The sequence below is a fragment of the Onychostoma macrolepis genome, chromosome 13 (assembly GCF_012432095.1).
Source record: "Onychostoma macrolepis isolate SWU-2019 chromosome 13, ASM1243209v1, whole genome shotgun sequence".
In the NCBI taxonomy this organism is placed as follows: Eukaryota; Metazoa; Chordata; class Actinopteri; order Cypriniformes; family Cyprinidae; genus Onychostoma; species Onychostoma macrolepis.
This window is the reverse complement of record NC_081167.1, coordinates 8530596-8552899: the sequence shown is the minus strand read 5'-3', so window position 1 is coordinate 8552899 and position 22304 is coordinate 8530596. Positions and strand designations below refer to the sequence as shown.

Genomic DNA, 22304 nt, shown 5'->3' with positions numbered 1-22304 from the left:
GTGAAACTTTGCCATAAAATAATTTTTGCGTACTTTTTGTTTAAATTGTTGACAGGTCTGGTCAAAGTGTGGATGTGATCCCTGCCAAAGCTTTTGATTGATTGCATTGTCAGGAAATGAAATGAAATTTTATATTTTCTTAGGATAGGGAAGGGTGGCAAGCGTGTTACATGAAATGTGTCCATTAGATTAGTTCTTCAAAAAATATTGATATTGGCGTTCACGCTCCGTTGAACTATTAAGGGATACTTGTGGTTTGTGTATTTAAGCTTTACTGCTCATTCACATGTATGCATGACTATTTAACACTTCTGATTTGTAGTTAAGTACTTTAGGGCTCATTTGGAGAAGTCTGGAGTTTTTAGTGTACTTCATCAAGCTATTTCTAATCTAAAGCTCTAGATGATTTTACATAGTTTCTATAATAGAAAGATTCTCTTTCTCAATGACTCCTTTGAATACTGGCAATACTGTATGACTTTTATAGTGTGTGGCTTATACTGTGTATTGTACTTAATTTGAGGATAACAATGATATTAAATAAATTATTTAAAACTATTTATTTTCTATATAAAATAATGCATATAATAATTAAATATAAACATAATTCTTAAACAGTGTACAGTAAAAGCCATATGTTGTTGCAAATTAATGCCATAAAGCAGTATTAAGTTATCTCAAATCAGCACCTTGGACAGAGCCAAGAGAATTCAGTCAAGTCACTTTCCTCTTGGGACATTCAGCAGCAGGCAGTGAATTAACTCTGAAGGTCAAACTAAATGAACACTTCTAATATGGGAACCTTTATCTTAATAGCTTTAGAGCTTAGTAAAACAACTACACACCAGAAAAGCTACAGTTCATAAGCACATTCATTGTTTTAGCAAATGTTTTGTTGACTTCTGATGAGTTATGGGGGCTTAGCCAACCCGCCCCTTAGCACGCCCCCTTTTCCATTACGTGTTACTCGAGTGAGTCGTCAGCAAGCTGTCAACGCTCCCAGACCTTCTAATACACTGACCTGCAACGTTAGGAATGCAAATAAAAACAGCTGTAGGAATGGACGGCCTTGCATAATAAGTCACTTCAACGTCGCAGGAGTTTATAGCCGTGTTAAATAGCGCAAAATGTTTGGAAATTCATAGGTCCAGGAGTATAAATGGTGAATCCTTAAGACCAATCATTATATTAAGATCTCAGGATTTCCATATGTTCGGATTTCCGCCTTAATTAAAAAAAATTGGTCTAATTTTTAAGGAGGGATAGGATAGCTATGATTATGATAGAATGGGATTCATAGTTTTTAAAGGGATAGTTCACCCGAATATGAAAATTCTGCTGTTTTTAAGACTTTAAGGCTTTCTAAACCTTTCCATGGAACTTAAAAGGAGAACATTCCATTGTTAATCCCAATGTTCATTATACGTGTCTGGTGCTTTTTTCAAGTTTGAAGGTTTCAGCTTCTGTCCATTATAACTGCATGGAAAGCAGCATGGAAAAGAATACACAGATTTTTTTTCCCCCTTTTGTTTTCAGAGGGAGAAAGGGAATCATATATTTAAAGTGACATACGGGTGAATAAATGATGACAGGATTTTCATTTTTTTTGTGAACTATTCCTTTAAACTCTTCCAATAGGAAACAAACCATCATGCTTCCACACTGCTGTCTCTTTCAGTCACTTCATCATCTGTCATATGGTCAGCTAGCAAACATCATTTTATGCTTGATTATGAAATGGGCCTAATACAAAATATGCTGCATTAACCCCATGCTTTCATTGGTATCATGTAACCACTGGTGATACTTGCTGTCTGATCACTGCACATTCATCTTCAAATTCTTGAGTAGCTGACTTCAAGCCAGTATTTGGCATTTCTGCATCATAACCCTTCAATTTAACAGTACAGTAGGTGAATGCTTAGTAATATAGACATTTAGTTAGAATCACATTGGCCAGCTTAACTTCACTAACTATTCATAGCCATACCATGTGAATATGTGGCTGAATGTCACTAGTAGAGACTGTAGAAATTCAGATTTATTGTTCCTGATTTTCCTTCTTGACTTTGCATTGACCACTAGGGAGACAAAGGATCAATGGGCATTCCTGGAAGAATGGTGAGTGTTTTGATGATATGCACTAAGCCCAACCAGCTAGTCTGTAGTATATGGCTGTAGTCTTAATTGGTCATCAATGCTTAGTGTCATGCCATTGACAACATTTATAACTGAACATTTCTAGCTGTAACTCTATGACACCTTTGTATTTATGCCAAAGGTAACATTGATAATAAAAGGTCAGACTGAACTGAAGAGTAATGTTTGCTTTAATTACCAGAGTATGTTATATATACAATGTTCAGTATCCGTGGTTAGTATCACTTCCTAATTTACTTTGACCTGTTTTAGTTTGCACTGTGAATGTAAGCTTTCACAAGCTTTCATATGAGTTTCTTCCAAAAGTTTAATGTAGCGTTTCAGCTTTTCAGCACAACTATATGATATAAACCAAAAACTATAGCTTATTTATTAAGCCAGAAAATGGTTCCCATTTCATCACCGCCATTGATAGTTAACAAAATGTCTGACTGTGAAGTCTGAAATATTTCACGGCCCCCCTGTCACATTTTAACAAGAGCTGAAGACCAGAGTTCTTTCTGGCTGCATTTGATGAGAAACCCTCTCTCCTTATTACTCAATTTGTATTGGCTGCTCAGTCATGTGAAAATGCTTTACTTATTGAACTTTAAATAGAAAATAGACCTCAAAGAAGCCCTTTTGCTTATCAGTTACACTCTACATGCTGAGAAGTCAAAATGTGCAGCCAAACCTCGAGGAGATCTTGGAAGAAACGCTTTGGATATATATCCACAGAGAGACAATACGTACATATTCAAAATGAGAGAAACAGATTGGAAAACCACAGACAGTTGTGAGCTCCGTTTTACCTCCTCATTCGTAAGATTTGTGGATTTGGAACTGGCCATTTTTCAGATTAGCGCAATGCATGATATGTCACGAAAGAAATCGGGAATGACCAAAATCCACATAGTCATATAGATGTCCCCCTGGAGCGTAGCAGCTACTCCTCATTAAACATTTTTAGCAAGAAACCGATAAAACTGCATTTTCCTCAAGGGAGACATTCCAGACTCTTGACCCTTGTATGGTTGCATACTCTAAGCTCACCCTAATGCTTTCTCTTGAAAAACAATCCCTACCTAAAAGCAGGTTTCAGCAGTGTTCAGCTCAAACTGTGAGCCCCAAGCAAAGCATTCCATATTTCACCCAGTGTAAAGCTACATTGTGCTCCTTTAGATTCTCACAGGAAGCGTTTTTTTCACCCTTCATGGCTTATCCTTCCCCCCTCCAACCTCCTCCACTGACCAGTCTGTCTGTGAGAAAAGTTAGCAGCCCCCTCATCTACTATCCATTACTCCCCACAGGCCAGCAGTGTAACACTCCAATGCTTCCGTTCCCCTGTAGCCTCCACCCCTCAACAACCCAAAATGCTCCAGTACATCAGTGTGTCCCATTCTCCCGACCTCCAATCGCTCCGTCTCAGGCTGCTGCATGCCTGTGTCCTCTCAGAACCTCGCTAACCCAGGTTCCTCTCTCTGTCTCTCTCCTTCTCACTGTGCATGTGACTGTGTCTGCTGTGACTGACCAGGGCTTAAAGGGAAACCTGGGGGAGAAGGTAAGTGCAGGATGTCGGCCTGCATGTGCAGAATTGCGACTCTCTCTCTCACTGTGGGTGGCTGTGTTGATGCGGGTGGGGGTGCGACCCGAACCTATTGCACAAAGTGCGCAGGTATCGTGATTTATATCAGGAAGGCTTTGGGCTTTATTTTGAAAGGCCTTGGGGGTCACACTCGGAAGACGTTTCCCACAATGCTTGGATTACCTGTGTTTATTCTTGGAGCGCTCTGAAGTTTAAAGACTCCCCACTCTAGACAAAGAGATGTTTGGAATGGAGCAGCTTACGAAACCCTACCACTTCAAGACGCGTCCAAAACTATCTAAAAGTTGTGTAGTCACTGGATGTGTCCTCGATCCTGTATTTGGTATGAGTGAGCACTCTATACTGGATTTAGTGCATTGAGCTTCAGTTCCTGTTGTGGCAAATGTGGTTTGAGCCGTTCTTAAACCAGCCCCTTTTGGCAGCTGCGCTCAGTGTTTGTACAAGCCAGCAGTTCTGCGGCCTCCCTTCATCAAGCTGGAATGATATGTAATGTCTGAGGCCGAACAAGCAATGTGAGGAGAAACATGTTCCTCATCCTTCACCATCACAGAAAAGTAGTGAAACTTCTGGATGGTTACCCTCACTTGCCAGCAAAACACTGGGGCTCTAAAGAACTTGGAAAGGAAATAAATAGCAATGTGACCACCGAGCCGACAAGTAGAGAAGCAGACGATATACGACCTTGGAAAGACCCACCAGATTTTCGTCCAGAATAATCAGTGGGCTTCCCTCGTTGTTTCAGGGGTTTACTTTTTATCCCCTCTTTTTAAGTGTGGTCATGTTTTACCTTCCAGCAAGGGCTTCAAGTCTTGACCCAACAAATTTTGGGTGAAGAACTTCATGTCATTAGATATCAAAACAAACCCCCTCAAGATGAATGGGCATGCGAGCCCTGAAACTGGCAGCCTTAGCGCTTCAGTTCTCGAGCAAATAAATTCAGTTGAATCATAATTGGTTGCACTGGAAGGCTCAAGCCGAAAATCAGGCGAATTGGTGATTGATTGGTTGAACTTTGCAAGAACTGCAGAACTTGAGACTGTGTATTCTTTACACAGAAAGGATTACTTGCTGAACTAAATGAAATCTGTGAAGATCGTATCATTCATTAGTAAGTCCAATCCTTAAATATCAGCAGAATTTGCTCCTGCTTTGGCTGATTGTATTTGGACTCTTTGTTCTGTACCCATTCCATGCTGCCAAATGCTTGTAATGTAAGCCTGTTCAAAGGGATATCTCTAGATCTTCGGTTGTCCTGTTGCACAGATCTCTGCAAGATTCTGTGGGTAACCATAAACCTTGGGGGCAAAGCTTAGGAGTCCTTTCCTTCTCCGCAACCTGAAAATCAGTTTTGTACGTCACCCCTTTCACGCCCCTGTAACCTTTGTAGGCGATTCAAAAAAGTGCTAAAACAAATACATCTCTATCCTGTGATAAAGTGGGCATCGAACCAGAAAAATTAAAAATTGTCCACAATTTGATGGATGGCTGGGTCATCAAAGGTGTCTTCCTGATAGGGTTTCACATGAGAGAGCTAATTAGGGAAAGTGCTGGAAACCCGAGAGCTTTCCTGTCTGACCACAGAGTGTTTCGGGATTGCGCTTGGATGTTTGGTGCAGCGCTGCGGACAGGCCGACACCATGCAAATCACCTAGTTTGCGCCAGATAACCAGCCCGCCGGGCCGTTTGCTGTTTACTCAGCAGTGCTCCCTGACCCTCTCAACTCGCTGTCAAGACGTAAACTACGACCCTGAAACGAGAACCAGGGTCTGCTGACATTTTACTTGCAGACCAAAATACCTTGTTCACCTCTGAGCCACATGCAAGCGCTCTCCGTGAGGCGGCTTAGCAAAAGAGTTATGTTAAACAGATGTTACAGGGTGTTTCAGAAAAGGTTTTTCTATTCTGCAGATACAATATATTCACTTATACGTTTGGCTTTGTGTATCAGGTGTAGTTTAGTGGATATCATTCTGTCTCTTTCCTGTCAGTTTCTCTCCTCACTGTCTTTCTACCTCTCTATCTGTCCGTAGGGAGCACCAGGAGAGCCAGGTCTGTCTATCATTGGCCCACGAGGACCTCCTGTAAGTGTTTGCTCTGTCACTGCTAAAACTCTTCATCATCTCCTTCTAATGTCAGATCTCCAGAGTAGATACAGGTCATAGTGCAGATTTTAGCAGCTTTTGGCATCAATACTTTTATGATTCCAGGGGTTCTTGGCAAAGGTTTCTTCTATTGTTTTTCTTGCCGCTCTTAACTTACAGACCACCCCAAAATGAGCGTGGTGTAAGATAGATAAGCAGGATCAGCATCATCCAGCACACTACTGTATGTGGAGCAAATCCAACAAATCTCTGCTAATCAAGACCCAATCTCTAATATGCACGAACAGGACGGGAATCCCGCAGCAGCTTGTATGGAAGCACTTATACTTCATCAGAGTATTTCAGGGCTACGACTCCCACGTAATGACGCCCATTTGGAATCTCATCTTCATTAGCTAGAAGGAATGAAAACATCCCAGCCCTTGTCATTATAATCCAGACATTAGACGTCCAGATTGCGCTGTATCTGTTAATGAGTGGTCAGCCATCAGGTGAAATGGGGCTTGTCCCCAAACTGGCACTCTTTCCCTTTCCACGCATTCCACTCAGTAAGACAAAAACGCAATGTTACGCCGTCAGAAGTGCAATTTCCTTTCTGATTATGCCGTGCATAGCCTGTGATTTCCCCATTTATCCCAACACACTCTTATGGGAGGGCCTTCAGACTGTATAGACATCTGTTTTTATGCTTGCTGATTATACACTTCTCTATACCTCTGACCCATCACCTCTAATAAGGCATCAGGAGTGGACATCAGGCATAGAGAACTGGTGACAGGGAGAAGTTTCATTGCAGGGAATCTCTTCGGCAGGTGAGCTGAGAGCATAGGCTTTGTCCTCACCTCCAAAAGGGTCACAGAGGTTGATTTGAGGCAGAAGTGTGGAGAGGCCAACGGAAATGACCAGTTTCCTTCTCACACATAAGTGCGGCAGTTAGGGAATAGACAAGAGGGATCATTAGATGATGTATTGAGTTGTCATTAGATCTACAGTTACTGTCCTGGCTGATCAGGCAGGAGACATGGTTTCATATTTTACAACTGAAAGTACAACAAAATACAAGTGATGTAGTTTGACTGTTCTAAAAAATACTTTTTGCTAAATCCATTTTTTTTCCTTCTTTGGATCGATTAGCATTCCAGTTTGAAAACCCTGTCTTAGGTTGTCAAGTATCTTTTGTTGTATTTGTCATGTTTTGTTCAAGATTTGTGTCTGTCCTGAAAACAACTGAAAAGTTATTTTTAATATGGGTTTAATTTCCAAGATCAGACTGCAGTCAGGAAATTGATGTTGTATCACTCCTGAAGAATGTTGTGTATTGCGGCCATAGTGGATTTTTGCTTTAGAGGAGTTCTTTTCAGTAGACTAGGCTTGTTTTCTGTTACTTTTATTACACTTTCATGCCAACAAAATGAATGTTGTCAGTTCTGTTTCGGGTGATTCTGAGGGGGCACATGCTGCTACTTCCATTACTCCAGACCTTTAGGTTCCCAAGGCAGAGAAAATCAACCATGTCCCAATAACTACCTGAGACCCAGACACACAATCCCCTTCATTAGCTCAGTTCACCTCTTCCTTGTAATTTTCTCTCAGGTCGCTCCAACACAGTCCTTTTTTGCAAAGGCATATTGAATGACTTCCTCTTTTCCCAAGGGCTACAAAAGTTTTTTTCAGGAAAGCAAACTTGGTATTGTTCACAGGAGAATGTAGCACTAATCATTACTGACATTTACTTATTTAATTTGTTAGCATTGTCTCGTTGGCTCTCACGTACTGAATAAGGACAACTCTTTAATGTTTTTCAGTTCGTTCTTTCCCGTGTTGAATTTCAGTCGGTGTCCCACAGTTTTTAGAGCTTTATTTGTCTTTGTCTCCTCATCCCACACAAAGTGCTTCCTACAGAGCAGGAAGGCTCCTGTCCTTCAACCTCAATTACGACACAACTGAGTTTGGAGGAACAATACTGCGTCTCTCAACACAGACCTCCTTTCATCGAGCTCACATAATCCTCATGTTTTTCGTATAGAAAATAACTCCTCTTCTTTTTTCTTTCTGTCTCCCCTCAGGGACAACCCGGTACTAGAGGATTTCCAGGTTTTCCGGTAAGTGACTTTTGTCTGAAGCCAATTGGACAAACTTGTGTAGAGTTTATGTGTGAGTTTATAAAAGCCATCAATTAGCCACTGCTTCTGTGGCCCCTTATTTAATGGATGCGTCTGGAAATGACTCAAGGAAGTGAGAAAAAACGTACAGTAGACTTGTGCAACTGTCATTCTAGAAGTTGGATCATGTGAGATTATATAGGCACTGTAAGGTTTAAAAATGTCCTAGGACCCTTTCTATGGGCATTCTACAGGATAAAGTCCTTTAAGGTGTTTATTACCCTGCATGATCACTGATCTGCTGGACACATTTGGTACACAGTGTTAAAATACAGTGTTTCTAGTGAGTCAGTATGCTTCTCGATGTTTTGGCCTGACCTTCAAGGAAATAATTTTTTTCCATAAACATTGTCATATTAGCCAGTCTAGACAGGAGAATTGGAGCTGTTTTGTGTCTTCACAGTGTCGCCAATCTGTTCACTCACTTTTTTTTTTTCCAGGGCCCCATTGGCTTGGACGGGAAACCTGTGAGTTTTGCTTCATTCCTTACAAATATTTGAGTAATTGCTGCTCGCACAGGTTTGGAACCTCCGAACCCTTGTACCAAATTATTCGGCAGTAATTGATAATTGGTCATTTTGGCAATAAAGAGGATAATTATGGTAATAATAATTATTCTAATTATTGTAATAAATTCACTGTTGTCGCCATAATGACATAATATATAAAGAATATATAAAGAATGGAGTGATTTGTACTACCTAGAAAGATTAAAGAGAATGGATAGTTTTCCTTTGCCAAACTTTTTTTTTTTTTTTTTTTTTACTTCACAGGGACAGAATGGTCCAAAGGGTGATATGGTAAGCAATTTCATTACCATTTTAACATTTTTAGCCATTGTTAACTGGCTTTAGAGGTGCAGTGCTAAAACAGTTTCCAATGAATGTGATCTTAAGAAAATACATAACCTTGGCTTAATTAATTGGTGTGTTAAAATACAAATCTAAATACTTTTAAAGTGTGTTTAAAAGGACACACATAATGATCTGTCATGTTTGCTTTCGCTAATGAAATACCGTTGGAATAATAACCATCAGTCATAAAGAGAAATATGTAAAAAAGTAAAACATATCATAAAGAGAAATTCGTCAGTGTCTATAAAACTCACCAGTTGAGCCATTTGTTTTCAAGATGGTGGCTTTTTACAGTGATGTTTATCTAGGCTGTAAGCATGGCCATATAAATTCAGAAGAACAACACTCTTGTAGTTTGATTTATGGGAAGAATGACTTACTTAACGTTAGTGTGTGTGTCTGTGTGTGTGTATGTGTGAGAAAGTGAGAGAAGAGAGGCCACATACCCGTTTCATTCAGTGGGGTTTGTCAAAAGTGACTTTATGTCAATATTTGTATGACTTTGGCCATCTGTGGTATTAAAACAAGGACACTGGGTTGGCTCTGTCCTCTTAAACTGCAATTTGAAAAATGTAGTCCACAGCTTTCTTTTACGTGATGAAAGACAATGGGCAGAGACGTTATGCTTCCAGGCTGTGTGCTTTAAACCATTCCTTGTGAAATATAGTACAACCTCTGTGTTCTTTCTTTTATAGCATCATGAGAAACGGCAAGCTTAGAAACTATAAAAGAGAAGCACTTTTTGAATTGACACCTTTATAAGACAGCATCAGAGCTGAACAGCCCCTGCTGAGCTTTTGAACATGCCACATTGAGCTTTTAAAGTAATACATAGCTTACCCAAATACAACCTAAGCTGGATTTTTCATCTTTTATTGACAAGTTTCTTCTCAAATTCTTTATGCTCCGCGTTTGCTTTTGTGTTTATATATGGTAGTATTACAGAAATTGATTTGTTAGTGTTTCTGGATGAACATTATGGCTCCTCTGAAGGCATTTCATCAATCTGTCTGTCAGCTATAAGGCTGTGAGTTACATGTTTTTAGAGAGCATGGTGCATTGTGGGACATTGTTTTATTAAAAGTGGCCACTGATGCCCTCTATACAAGCACACAGCAACACTTGTAACCTACTAAAGCTTCCTCAAGCAAAATTTTGCTTCAGCCTTAGCACTTTAAAAAATTAAAATAAAAGTTTTCTTTATTTGTTTTTTCCTTTTCTGACATAAGAAATTAATTATAAGGAATTGTTGTGCTTGTTATGGCTGAGAAGTTTTGTAAACAGGAAAAATTAATCATGGGCAATCCAGTAACACTTCCATATTGTTATTCTAATTATTTTCCCAGGGTCCTCGTGGTCCTAAAGGAGTACCAGTAAGCATTTGCTTTAATATGTATTATTATATAGTCAACATTTCACAGGAGTTTTCACATGGCAGTGGAATGTTGTGCATGAATTCCATTTTGGATGGACTTTAAGTTTTTGTTCAAATCTTATTTTTCAGGGTGAACCTGGTCCAAAAGGAGAGAAGGTAAAATCATGCATGAAATGCATTAAAATAGCAGCTAATTTTCTTATGATTTCCCAAATGGCCTTAGAGGACTGTGTGTGATGGATTTTTATGATTTTTTCTAGGGTGTATGTGGCGACTACACTCACAGGGTGAGTGAATGTTTTATTGAAGTTATTGAGTTGATATTGTGATATCATAAACATTGTTCATTTATGTTTTAAAATAAGCTATCAAATAGGTTATCTGGTGCTGAGTGCTGGAAAATCCCAAGCATATGTTTTCATTCCAGTTTCCGTGATATTCTTCTATTTGTCAAAGTGATTTGTCATGTTTACCCTTAAAAAGACATTTACAATGTGTTTGCGGTTAAATTAGAGGCATTAAAATAAGGGTAAATAAGGCAGGAACAATAGATTGACAGCTTGAATGTTGTCTCAGATAGGTAGCACATGAGCACATGCCAAGGCAGGGCCTCAAAGTTGATCAGCTCTCTCTCGGGGAAATCACAGTTTCATGTAAACAAGGCAATTTTACCAACAGCCTGCTGAATTGGATTTGATAAGGTTCTCTGTTAAGGCGGCCAAGTTTCTTATGTGGTGGATAGGGGTTTTGGTAACAGCCCTGGCCTATTTAAAAGTAATTTTGGCCTTTTGAAGCTATTTTATCAATTATGTAATCTCAAAAACAGCACGCGATAAACAGTAAAAGCAGAAAAATAGCCTTGGCAGTAGATGTTTCTACTGAATCTGTGTTTGGCTTGAAAAAGAAAGAACAGTAATAGCAGCAGGACACAAGCTGATAGTCTTGTTTCTAAGTATTTAATCACTGTTTTTATTGTGTAAGTAAGTGTATGAAGTATATCATACAGCTATATCACATCAAAACAGAGCTGTTTGTCAGGCTTGTCGGCCAGGCCACATGGGAGGCAGTAGACTATTTAGAAAGCTGCTCATAAGAGTGGTCTTTTTGGCTGGTTGTGTACTATAGGTTCTTTGCAGTTAGGGTTAAACCCAAAGGTTACTGCGCTAGACTGAAAGGATATACCCTGCAGTGGTGAAAAAATCAGAATTATCACTTGAGTGTGTGTGTGTGTGTATGTGTGTATGTGTGTGTGTGTGTGTGTGTGTGTGTGTGTGTGTGTTTATGTATCCGTATCCATGTCTGTGTATTTGTATGTTGGGCCATTTTAAGCAGGGGCTCCCAGTGAAAACGTTGGCAGCTTTGCGCTCCAGTCAGGCTCTAATGTTGAAGGTTTGTGGGCTGTTCGCTGTCCCTCATCCCTAATACCGTGATATGTGTGTTACAGTCCTGCTGCAAAGAGAGACATAGCTGAAAACTGTGCTCTAGTTTATCCACATGCACTGTTGGAGGTGCAGAGAGGTGCCTGTTAATATAACTGATTGAAAAAAATGTGGGAATTTATAATGACACATCGTAACACGCAGCTGTTCTCCTGCTTTTTCTTTGGCCTTCTCAAGGAACTTTTATGGTTGTGGTATATCATTTCAAGGTACACTATGCAACTGTAACTTTATGCAGCATCAAAAATGCATCCAATTTTTAAATACATCAATACCATGTGTCTCTCATATTTTGATTGGCCTCCTTATGCATAGAGTACCTTAACATAATGTAACTTTCTGATAAAATTGGTGAAAATTCTTCTGCAGGGAGAAAAAGCACTTGCCTTCTTGATTTGCTTGTATTTTCCTCTTACTCTAAAATTCAGCGAGCCAGTATAGATTTTCTTTATTTGGACTTTTAACGTAATATTGTTTTTAAAAATATATATAAATGTTAATATATTTATATCTTGTATTTGAATAATTAAATATTACTGTATATGTGCACTACTTTTCAAGAGTTTGGGGTCAGTAAGATTTTTTTTTTCAAGGATGCATTAAATTGATCAAAAGTGACACTAAAGACATTTATTATGTTATAAAGATTTGTATTTTAAATAAATGGTGTTCTTTTGAACGTTCTACTCTTCAAATAATCCTGAAAATAAGTGCATAATTGTTTCCACAAAAAGCTCAACTGTTTTCAACATTAGTAATAATAATAAGAAATGTTTCTTGAGCAGCAAATCAGCATTTTAGACTGATTTCTGAAGAATCATGTGTCACTGAAGACTGGAATAATGATGCTGGAAATTCAGCTTTGCATCACATGAATAAATTACATTTTAAAATATATTACAGTAGACAACAGTTATCTTACATTGTAATAATATTTCACAGTATTACTGTCACTATTAAAATCTTACCAACCCCAAACCTTTGAATGGTAGTGTATTTGTCATATGGTCCAAAAATCTGAAACCCCATTAAACCTGGAAATAAACAAAATGTATTAGGGTTTTGAAAAATTTAAACCAACATTTGATGGAATTAGATTTCAAATGAAAAAGAATGCAAAACCAAAGCATTTTTCAGTAGTCTTTAGCCCTTTTGAATGCATTTTTATGTGCAGTCCATTGCATAGAGGTATGAAATACAGGCACCTCCCAAGAAGGCAAGTTGTATTTAAGGTAACATCAATTATTAGTGGTGTATCTATGGGTCAATAACTCTTCAATCTGTACTTTGCAATGCTGCTGATCTCAACAGAAACGCCGTATTGTCAACGCCTGTGCTGGAGGACAGGCCACAGTAAGTCTGTTGCGAAACTCTCTTTGTGGCAAGACTGAATCCAGCCTGATCTACACAGCATTGCTGCAGAGTCACAGGTGCCGTCACAGTGGAAATGAAGATAGAAACATTATCACTGATAATGATAATGTTTCATATGTAAATGTTTTAATAGGACTGTCAGTCGATTATCAGAATTAATTCAGTGGCATTGCATAGACTTTACAAAAAGGGGATTAGGAAGTCAATACAGTTTATATTTTATCTATGTATTATTGAACATAAATCTTTTACCAATTTTACATATTAATCACAGTAAGGGAATGCATTACATTTCCAACCCTATTAATAAGAAACAGTGTAATCATATTTTTAAACTAGCAAACCTACAGAACTCCATTCTGATGGACCCGTGACTCTGTTCATTGATGCTGAATCCTTTTGGTTCTCTCTTTCCCTTCTTCTACTTCACCTCTCTCTTTCTCTATGCCCTTGCCTTGCTTTTTCCTCACTGTTCACTCTCTTTTTCACTTGTTTTTCTGTTTTTTCCCTTCCCCACCTCTCCTCTTTCTGGCCCGTTTCCTTCCTTTGGCCTCCTGGTGAACTTGTTGGGCCTGGTGGTTTTGTGCACCGTGGCCCACCTGTGCTTTGTGACCTCAGCAGATGTTGCCCATCACCGTCCGCAACATGCCCTCAATAAGCCCTCTAATCCTAAAGCGCCTCAAGGTACATCTCTCTCTGCCACCCTCGCACTCCTTCCCTACGGATGCCAACCTTCGTCCACCCACTGCCAGCATTCACTGAAGCCTTTAACAGCTACTGAGCTCTAGACAAACATCATAGCCAGTAGTTTCATTGTCATGATATGACATGGTCCACTTGAAATACACTTATTTCATAAAATAATGTCCAATTCACAAAATTTATAGGCATATAAACTCTACCCCACAGGAAGAACTTCTGTCAGGCCTTCTCTGGCTTTTCAGACATTGTCCATCTGGTTTAACTGCGTGTTAGCTCAATAAAAGTCACTAATACATAATGGATTGTCCTTATACTGTATGTCTAGTCATACTATAATGTTGGGCAAATTTAGGGATTGTTCAGGTATTTTTAAGCTGAATCGTGCCAGAAAAATCATAATACATTTTAGAGACTATTTTGTAAATAAAGCACTTAAAATACAACTACTAGAAAATTTTGGATTTGAGAAATATTTTAAAGACCCCACGAAAATCCGTTTTTAGGTCACATCTGTTAACTTTGAGGCTAAATTAACAAGTAACATTTACTTCATATTAGATAATGCATGAACAATAAACTTAAATTTTTACTGCATTCTATAATATAGGTTATTATTCATTTATAACCTGGCTATTGTTCATTGTCAATTCATGCTTGTGATTTAAATGTATTAACTGATGTTAGTTTATACAACATGCTAAAAAGGTATTCATATACTGTATGTATATTTTTACCAATTTTAATAAATACAGTAAAGTATTTTTAATTCAATTTTAAATGTTGCATTCATATAGAAGCTTGGTGTAAAGTGGTACCGTTTAACTTTTAGCAAATATACAGGGTCCAAAAATCTTGATGACATAATCTTGCATTCATCGTCATGTCCTTTTTTAAAAAAAAAATGTTTATAGTCCAGTCAGCTGCTCTCCAAAATGAAAACTAAACTAAATTCATTAAGCCATTTCATGGGGTGTTTGTGAGCTCACAATGTACATTTATATCCTTTGTCAGTCTACACTTACTCATCAAATCCCTTAAGAACAGTGAGCAAGACTCCTGCCATATTAACAAAACAGAACAGAAGTTTCAAAATCTGATTCTATAATCCACACAACAACACTCAAAAGATAACAACAGAATAAGAGAGCTTATTTGGCAGCAAAGGGAGATGTCAGCCCTCCACTTCAGCCTCTTTAAAAGGCTCTCTGCCTTTACTGCCCGCTCCACGAAGTGCCCCTGGCACAGGTTGACCACGGTTGGCACCCGTCCTCCATCTTATTTCTACAGGTGTGTAGTCTTTGTGCCATTTAGAGTACCATGTTTGGAGACAATGGTACAGATGGTTGAAGACCACAGTGTTAGCAAAAGAGCTTATAGCAGCTGATTGGCTGGGTCTTCAGTTTGAGTGAGGTCTGTGCATTGGATGGAGATCATGGAATATCTCCATTTAATGGATCTACATCTGGCCTCATAAATCAAATCTAGACAAGTCCTGTCAAGAAATAAATGGATAAAATATGGATCTGAATCTGATGGATGTGTTCCGGATTTCTCTGAGCTTCAGACTGCTACTGAACAGAGACGGCATTAAAGAAAGGCTTTTCTTTGTCACGGTATCTGCGCTATTTGTGGTTAATCAGTCTTGTACATGGTTGCCAACTTGTAGGAGGTCTTAATTTTCTCTCTATAGTAGCAGACTTGAAATGAATGCTGTTAATGAAAGGAAAATTATTCTAACTTACAGCGAGTTCTCGGAGTGCAAACTAAGCCTCTTTAATGTTGAAAACAGACTTTTTAAAAAATAATTACACAGCAGAAATCTTAAATAATCAGTTCTCCTTATGGTCTCTTCTCAGGAATAGCAGGATATTGTTTAGTCCAGTCTTATTTCCTATTTTCACATCCCTCTTGCTGTGTAAATACCAGACACTTTCCTGTAGATGATTTTGTTTAGTCTTCTTCTGTGCTGAAGGTCTCCTCTTGCTGAGAAGTACCCGAGATAGTTTTAAAACAGGCCAAGAGTGGCTCATGTAGAGCGGTGGTTTTCAACTGGTGGATCAAAAAAAAACAAAAAAAAGGGGTCAGCACAATAAGCATAAAGTAAATAATAAAATGCATCTGTCTAGTGAAATAAATAGTCTTATTAACCATTAAAAGGGAGAAAAATCTTCTTATATATTTTGTTGTTCATGTCAAAGGCTGGATGTCTTAACAAACTCGCCTCAAAAAATCATGACCTAGACTACATGGAGTTTGAGTTCACTTACAATGAGGATAAACATGGTTTGTGCCGACCACAGTGTGTTTTGTTGTTGTTGGCTCCTGAGAGAACGAAACCATCAAAATTCAGTTTTGCACAACAAACAATTTTGGGCCGCCATTTGATTTCCAATTTTAAATTGAGTCTTGAAATAAAACCAGTTGAGAACCACTGATGCAGACCTTACTGAAGAAGATCTGTGAGGCCACAAGCAATATTATTGGGTTTGCCTTAAAAGTGTAAATGTGTAATATGTCCAAACCTTTTCCCAAATTTATGGGGGAAAAAAAATGGTTTCACTTTTTTTTTTTCCAAACATGGTACTCTATAAACTGGATTAACCACATCAATCATCTCATCCTGACTTTTAACTCAACCTTCAGGCCTGGGTTCCTCTCAGCTTCAAATCCACTGTTTCACTAGTAAATAAGTATTAATATATTTTAGTATTTTTCTAAATATAAATTTAGAAAGGATTTTGAGTATAATAATCATAATCATATTTAATTATTGTAAATTACTGGATTTGAATCAGAGTGGACCCTGCCTCTGATGTTATGAATTGTACCTTATATCCAAATGGCTTCCTTATCTCAGATGCTAACTTCCTGTCTCTCAGCAGGGCGAGCCCGGAGCGCAAGGACCACCGGGACCTCCTGGCCCCCCAGGGTCTCCAGGGACTCCTGGCCTAACTGGTGCTAGTGGGCCCCCGGTAAGTCACTGAAAATCATCTTCATCAGGAAAGGTTTTCTACAAAACTCATGGTCATGCTAATCAAATATGTTACATGGTTTTCTAGAATATATCATTCTGATATATTGTTCATTTATGGGATTATGCAGTCAAATATTATTGGTATAATAACCAAGTCATTGTCCCAGGCCATCGTCTCAGGCCATAATATTGTGGCCTCTTTTTTTTCCTCACATAATAAAATGTATGTACATATGTACCTATATGTATGTATTTTACCCTTTTGTGTCATCTGTGATTATGGCTGCACATTCCTGCATTTCTTTTTTTTAACATTTGCACTTTTGCATTTGTTGTTGTTGTTGTTGTTTTTTTTTGTGTGTGTGTTTTACTGTAACCATCTACCTTCTCATTTTGGGCATAGGGTAAACCCGGAGAACCCGGAAAACCTGGGAAAGACCCAAGAGTGCGTATTTGAATACATGTGTTTTCTTCTTTACCTTTCTAATACGGATACTCAACATTAAGTAAAATAAACTCGGAAGTCTGTAATGCTCCATATGACAATGTAAACTTCAAGCTGAAAGTATGTTTGACACAGATTTGCTCCGTATGACAGTTTAAGCTTCAAACTGAAAGCGTGTTTCTATTTCTTTCATTTGTAGATGCTACCGGGGCTGAAGGTAAGCTTGAAAAGCACACAGCTGTCCAGCTGCTCTGCTATGATAGTATATTCCACAGGCGAGTCATAAACAGGCTCACATGAAGTTCACACACAGTTCAACAGCCTACAGGGTGGGTCTGCTCTGTCGTTGGCAGTACAGAAGGGGTGGATATGCCATAATTGATTATCCGTGTTGCTGTTGGATAAGTATGTATTTCCCCTGATGCGTTAATTGCCACTGAGTTGAGACTGGGGAATTTTAATTGTACTCCATTTAGAAGCACTAGTCCCTTATAGAGGCACATTTCAGCTCTCTATAAAGATTGTCTGCCAGTCTATATAACAGCTGTAACTAGAGGCTTTCTTCTTTGGACACAAAGTTCCCAATAAAGAAATACCGATCTGCTTATTGTCCGTTTTACAACTGGATAGCTCTGAGTATTTGAAACAAATAAAAAGGCTTCTTGATAAAAGCCAAAGAGGTCTTTGATTGTTTTTGCTTTTTTTATAGGGTGAACCCGGTGTACCTGGACAAAAGGTGAGCGTGTCTATCAAAGTACGTGAGCAGACGTTTGTGTTATCCGGAAGGCCATTCGTCAAATCCCACATTTTAGGACTAGAAATTTGGCACTACTGTTAATTGCTTAAACAAAACGGTTAGAAACGGATCCTTCTTCTCAGAGTAACCTTCAGGAATTAAGCTGAACTGTGAGGGAGTGACGTATCAATTAATCATTCAACAGAGTGATTGAAAACCACTAAGCCACAGGGCAGAGCCCTGAATGTGAAGCTCATCAATAGCCATGCTAGATGAAGAGTTTCAAAGTGGAAAAAGAAACTTGGCACATCACTTTAAAGTCATGCTAGAGCACAGATAAAATATTAGTGGATTAGAGAGAACACAATTCATTGGGTCAAACTCCATTTTTCTTTCTGCATGGCCATTTTTCTCTAACTGATTTTGTCCTTATCTCTCAGGGTGATCATGGTGAAGCTGGTCCAAGTGGACCTGAAGGCCCCAAGGTAGGAATCTGTAACCTTTGACTGGTTTAAGCAGCTTAAATAATTAACCTGCTCCACAGGTCACCCATCACTTCTGGGTCAACTCATTACATAATCCCAACACAGAGGGTAACTTCAGATTGACAGCCCCCTTTGAGTCAGATTCAGAGATTACTAGCTTTTTACAGTGTGTTATTGTGTCAGTCGAAGTCTTGAAGTTTATGAAGGATGTAGGAAACACAGATGCATTACATACTTGCTTCCGTCTTTAATCAGGCCTTCAACAGAAGAGGGTGTTATCTAAAACAGTCTGTAGGTGTGACATCAGATACCCAAATCATATAGTTGTGATTAAGCCAATGGGGCGGCACCTTTGTTGTTTGGGTTACAAGACTAAATACCATTGGAGCACTGGAGGAATTGTTCAAAGTACCATGGGGTTGCTGATAACAGCATCTGTTTGGGGTTTTACTGTCTTCCCCTTGAGCAATATGCTTAACTCTAAAGTCACTGAGTGCATTACCCCTGAGGTAACGAAAGATTGAATTAAGATAGTACACGGGGCTTAGTGTAATGCTATGAAAAGCATAAAATACGCTACAGTAAGTTTTTTTTTTTTTATGCTTTTGAAAGAAGTCTCTTATCTTCACCAAGGCTGCATTTGATCAAAATACAGTAAAAACACTAATAGTGTGAAATACTGTTACAATTTAAAATAACTGTTATTATTTGTATATATTTTAAAATGTAATTCTTAAAATAAAACTGTATTCCTGTGTTGGCAAAGCAAATCATTACTCCAGTCTTTAGTGTCGCTTGATCCTTCAGAAATCATTCTAATATGCTGATTTCTTTATTATTTATCAATATTTTTTGTGGAAACCGTTATACTTTTTTTCTTTTTATTTTCTTTGATGAATAAAAAGTTCAAAAGAAGATTTGTTTTTTAAAAAACAAACAAACAAACAAACAAACAAAAAACCATTATAAATGCCTTTACTGTCACTTTTGATTGAGTCCGAAATTTTCGGGGTTTTTTTCATATTCGTCATCGTTTCCTATCAAAATGCTTGCTACGGATCTGAAAACGCAGAAAATCGAACCTGATCAGAATTTTTTTTATAACGGACGAAAGTTTCGGAGGCAGTGTATAAATGTGATTGACACAACGTGAGGTCGTATTTATTTTTTAACGTGTGAAAATTTCGGACGAAAATTTCGGACTGTGTGCAATGACCTTATACATTTCTTAAAAAAACAAAACATTTTAATTTCTAAAAAAAAAACGAATTGACCCCAAACTTGAACTGAACTGTTAAGTCTTCTTTTTTTGTTCTTCCTGCACACAACAATTTTTCTACCTCATTCCACTCTTGTTTCTAGAATAGCACAGAACAGCGGGTCAAACAGCTTAGCCTATGTGCAGTTACAAGTGCGCTGATTGACACTTTGTGAGGGATACATGTTGGCAAAAAACCACATGTAATCTTTTCCATGTGAAATTGAATTTGCTTTGCTTTGATACAACCTATATAGTTTGCAGTCTTGGATTTGTGTTACGCTTTTACACATGTGAACTCTGGAACAACCTGCATATCTATTCCCTTCCAAATCTACCTTTGTGAACTTGAGTTTTCTTCCATCAGCCACGTATCAGGTCCAACACACGCACCTAGTCAATAGCTAAAGCTAGATTGATAGTAAGCATGTCATACAGTAAGCTTATGGAAAATTCCTCTATACGAGAGACTGAAGTAGCACAGTGTTTGTTACGATTACATTCAATCTCAGCTCAGGTGAATCTTTTGTGCTAAAGCAGAGAAGCAGTTATTTTGCACAACTGCACCACCTTCTGGATTTTGGCAGGCGCTGCGCTCATGAATGCTCACAAAACTGGAGATTTATGGAGGGAGGCTAAAATGTGTTCTCCCCTGTGAACTGAGGTTGTCTCCTGTCTGGCCTACCATTTCTTTTCTACTCGGAAACGAGACATCTTTACATTCATCTGTGAGAGAGGCAAAGGGCCAAGTCAATGGATTTACAATTAATAGGTTAAAATCAGAGGAGACACGTTATTCGGCACATTACCGACACAATTAATCAATGGCTGACTTTGCCTTCCTCCCATGAGACTTTTATTTCTGAAAAATTACTGTCTGTCGCCTTCATGGATGTTTAGCTATTTATTCAGCACTGCCCAGCCATATGGCTTTGAATATGACAGAACAGAAATGTTTGCTTTAATAATTTCTCCACTAAACAAGACACTGAAAGGGTTGTTTAGATAAATGATTTTGTGAACTGAAACTCTGCTGACTTTAATGTTGCCCTGTTGCTATGATAAATGTAAATTAGTTGTTTTAGACCAAGGAAAAGCATGTCAGCATTACCTTTTGATTTATTAGAAGCTTTCGTTTTGCATTTCATAGCATATTGATCACTTTGTTTGTTGTGTTTCTCTTTAGGGAATTAAAGGAGATGAAGGAATGAAGGTAAGGAACACGTTTGGTTCTTGTTATTGCTGTTTTTATTGTTTTTTAAATAATGGTTGGAGGTTTAAAAGCGATGTGAGTTATTTTGTTGACGTTAAAATGCTTTCAACTGTAAGTAACCTGTTTGTAGGTTGACTGCCCCATCTTTATGGTGCTATCAAAACATTGATGTGTTTGTTTGATCTTGGCCAGCTCGACATAGCAACATTGACTCAACCAATAGCATGAGTTTGGAGGAGGGGCTATCTGTTTGATCAGCCAATGGCCAGTTGCGTGTGGTGACGCATAAATTGCACACTTCACCTTTACATTTATTGTTGTTCTGTGTATGGAAATCTCAGATTTGCATTCAGTTTTGATTATTATGTCATCTTTTGAATTTATTAAAATCAGGCATAGATCTGCGTTTTGTTAGAATCCAACCTGCATCTTGAAGGAGCAGTGTTTTATAGAGAGTAAATCCAAACATCTGAAGATTTATGTTTGTTTGACTGTATCACATGTCTGAGGCATTGCTCCTAGTAAAGACATGCATCTGCTGGAGTGCTTACGCTGTTTCTCACTGGGGAGACATTTGCCCTGTAAACAGGAGTGGGACACACGTAAAATTTACACCTGCTGATGCACAAATAGTCCCTATAGGATACCGCTATTCCGACTGTCTAGCTGCTTAATGCCGAGTGTTGTCCTGTAAAGCCAGCAGTGATAGATGACCAGAGCCTGAATTAACTCATCTGTGTGGACTGGCCAGGGAAAACATAGGGTGTGATATCTTAAAAGGGTCATATTAGGAGGAAGCCAATTTTCCTTGATCTTTTAAAAACAAGCGTATGTCCAATGTATTATAAAAATATATTGTAACTTTCTTAACTCAAATCTTCCTTCTTAGTCTCAAAAGAGCATTTATAGACACTAATCTGAAGTTAAGCAACCTAAAGGCACAATAAATAAATAAATAAATAAAAATTATTAATGACTGTTTTTGGTGCAAGTATTTCATTGAATGACTAACTAACTGGTCTTATGTAAACTGACCTTAAGGGGAAAAGAATATGACTCCATGAAATCAAAATTATCTTTTTTTTTTTTGTCAACATCTGTATCTTCTCAAAAAAAAAATATATATATATACCGGTATATATATATATATATATATATATATATATATATATATATACATTTACATTAAAGGGGTCATACGTTGCTAAAAAGAACATTATTTGGTGTATTTGGGGTAATGCAATGTATTTATGTGGTTTAAAGTTTAAAAAACACATTATTTTCCACATACTGTACATTATTGTTGCTCCTCTATGCTCCGCCTTTCTGAAAGGTGTGGATTTTTACAAAGCTCATCGTTCTGAGAAGCGAGGCGTTTATTGGCTGGCTATCCAGTGCGTTGTGATTGGCTGAATACCTCAAGCATGTAACGGAAATGTT

General features: G+C 38.2%; 1 protein-coding gene across 16 annotated transcripts in view; it reads left to right on the top strand.

Annotated features, from left to right (window-relative positions):
- The window catches only part of LOC131552092 (collagen alpha-1(XIII) chain-like), a 59892-nt gene that overhangs the window by 4609 nt on the left and 32979 nt on the right, over positions 1–22304 (top strand). For 7 of the 16 annotated variants that reach the window (XM_058795601.1, XM_058795598.1, XM_058795602.1 and 4 more), the window contains exons 2-17: positions 2086–2121; positions 3674–3700; positions 5776–5826; positions 7914–7949; positions 8450–8476; positions 8783–8809; positions 10210–10236; positions 10368–10394; positions 10499–10525; positions 13670–13735; positions 16633–16725; positions 17131–17172; positions 17372–17389; positions 17882–17908; positions 18349–18393; positions 20838–20864. In XM_058795601.1, coding sequence (XP_058651584.1) covers positions 2086–2121; positions 3674–3700; positions 5776–5826; positions 7914–7949; positions 8450–8476; positions 8783–8809; positions 10210–10236; positions 10368–10394; positions 10499–10525; positions 13670–13735; positions 16633–16725; positions 17131–17172; positions 17372–17389; positions 17882–17908; positions 18349–18393; positions 20838–20864 — 603 coding nt within the window. Of the gene's footprint in view, positions 1–2085; positions 2122–3673; positions 3701–5775; positions 5827–7913; positions 7950–8449; positions 8477–8782; positions 8810–10209; positions 10237–10367; positions 10395–10498; positions 10526–11567; positions 11628–12988; positions 13031–13669; positions 13736–16632; positions 16726–17130; positions 17173–17371; positions 17390–17881; positions 17909–18348; positions 18394–20837; positions 20865–22304 lie in introns of all 16 variants that reach the window. The other 9 variants (XM_058795590.1, XM_058795592.1, XM_058795597.1 and 6 more) reach the window with 9 other exon arrangements.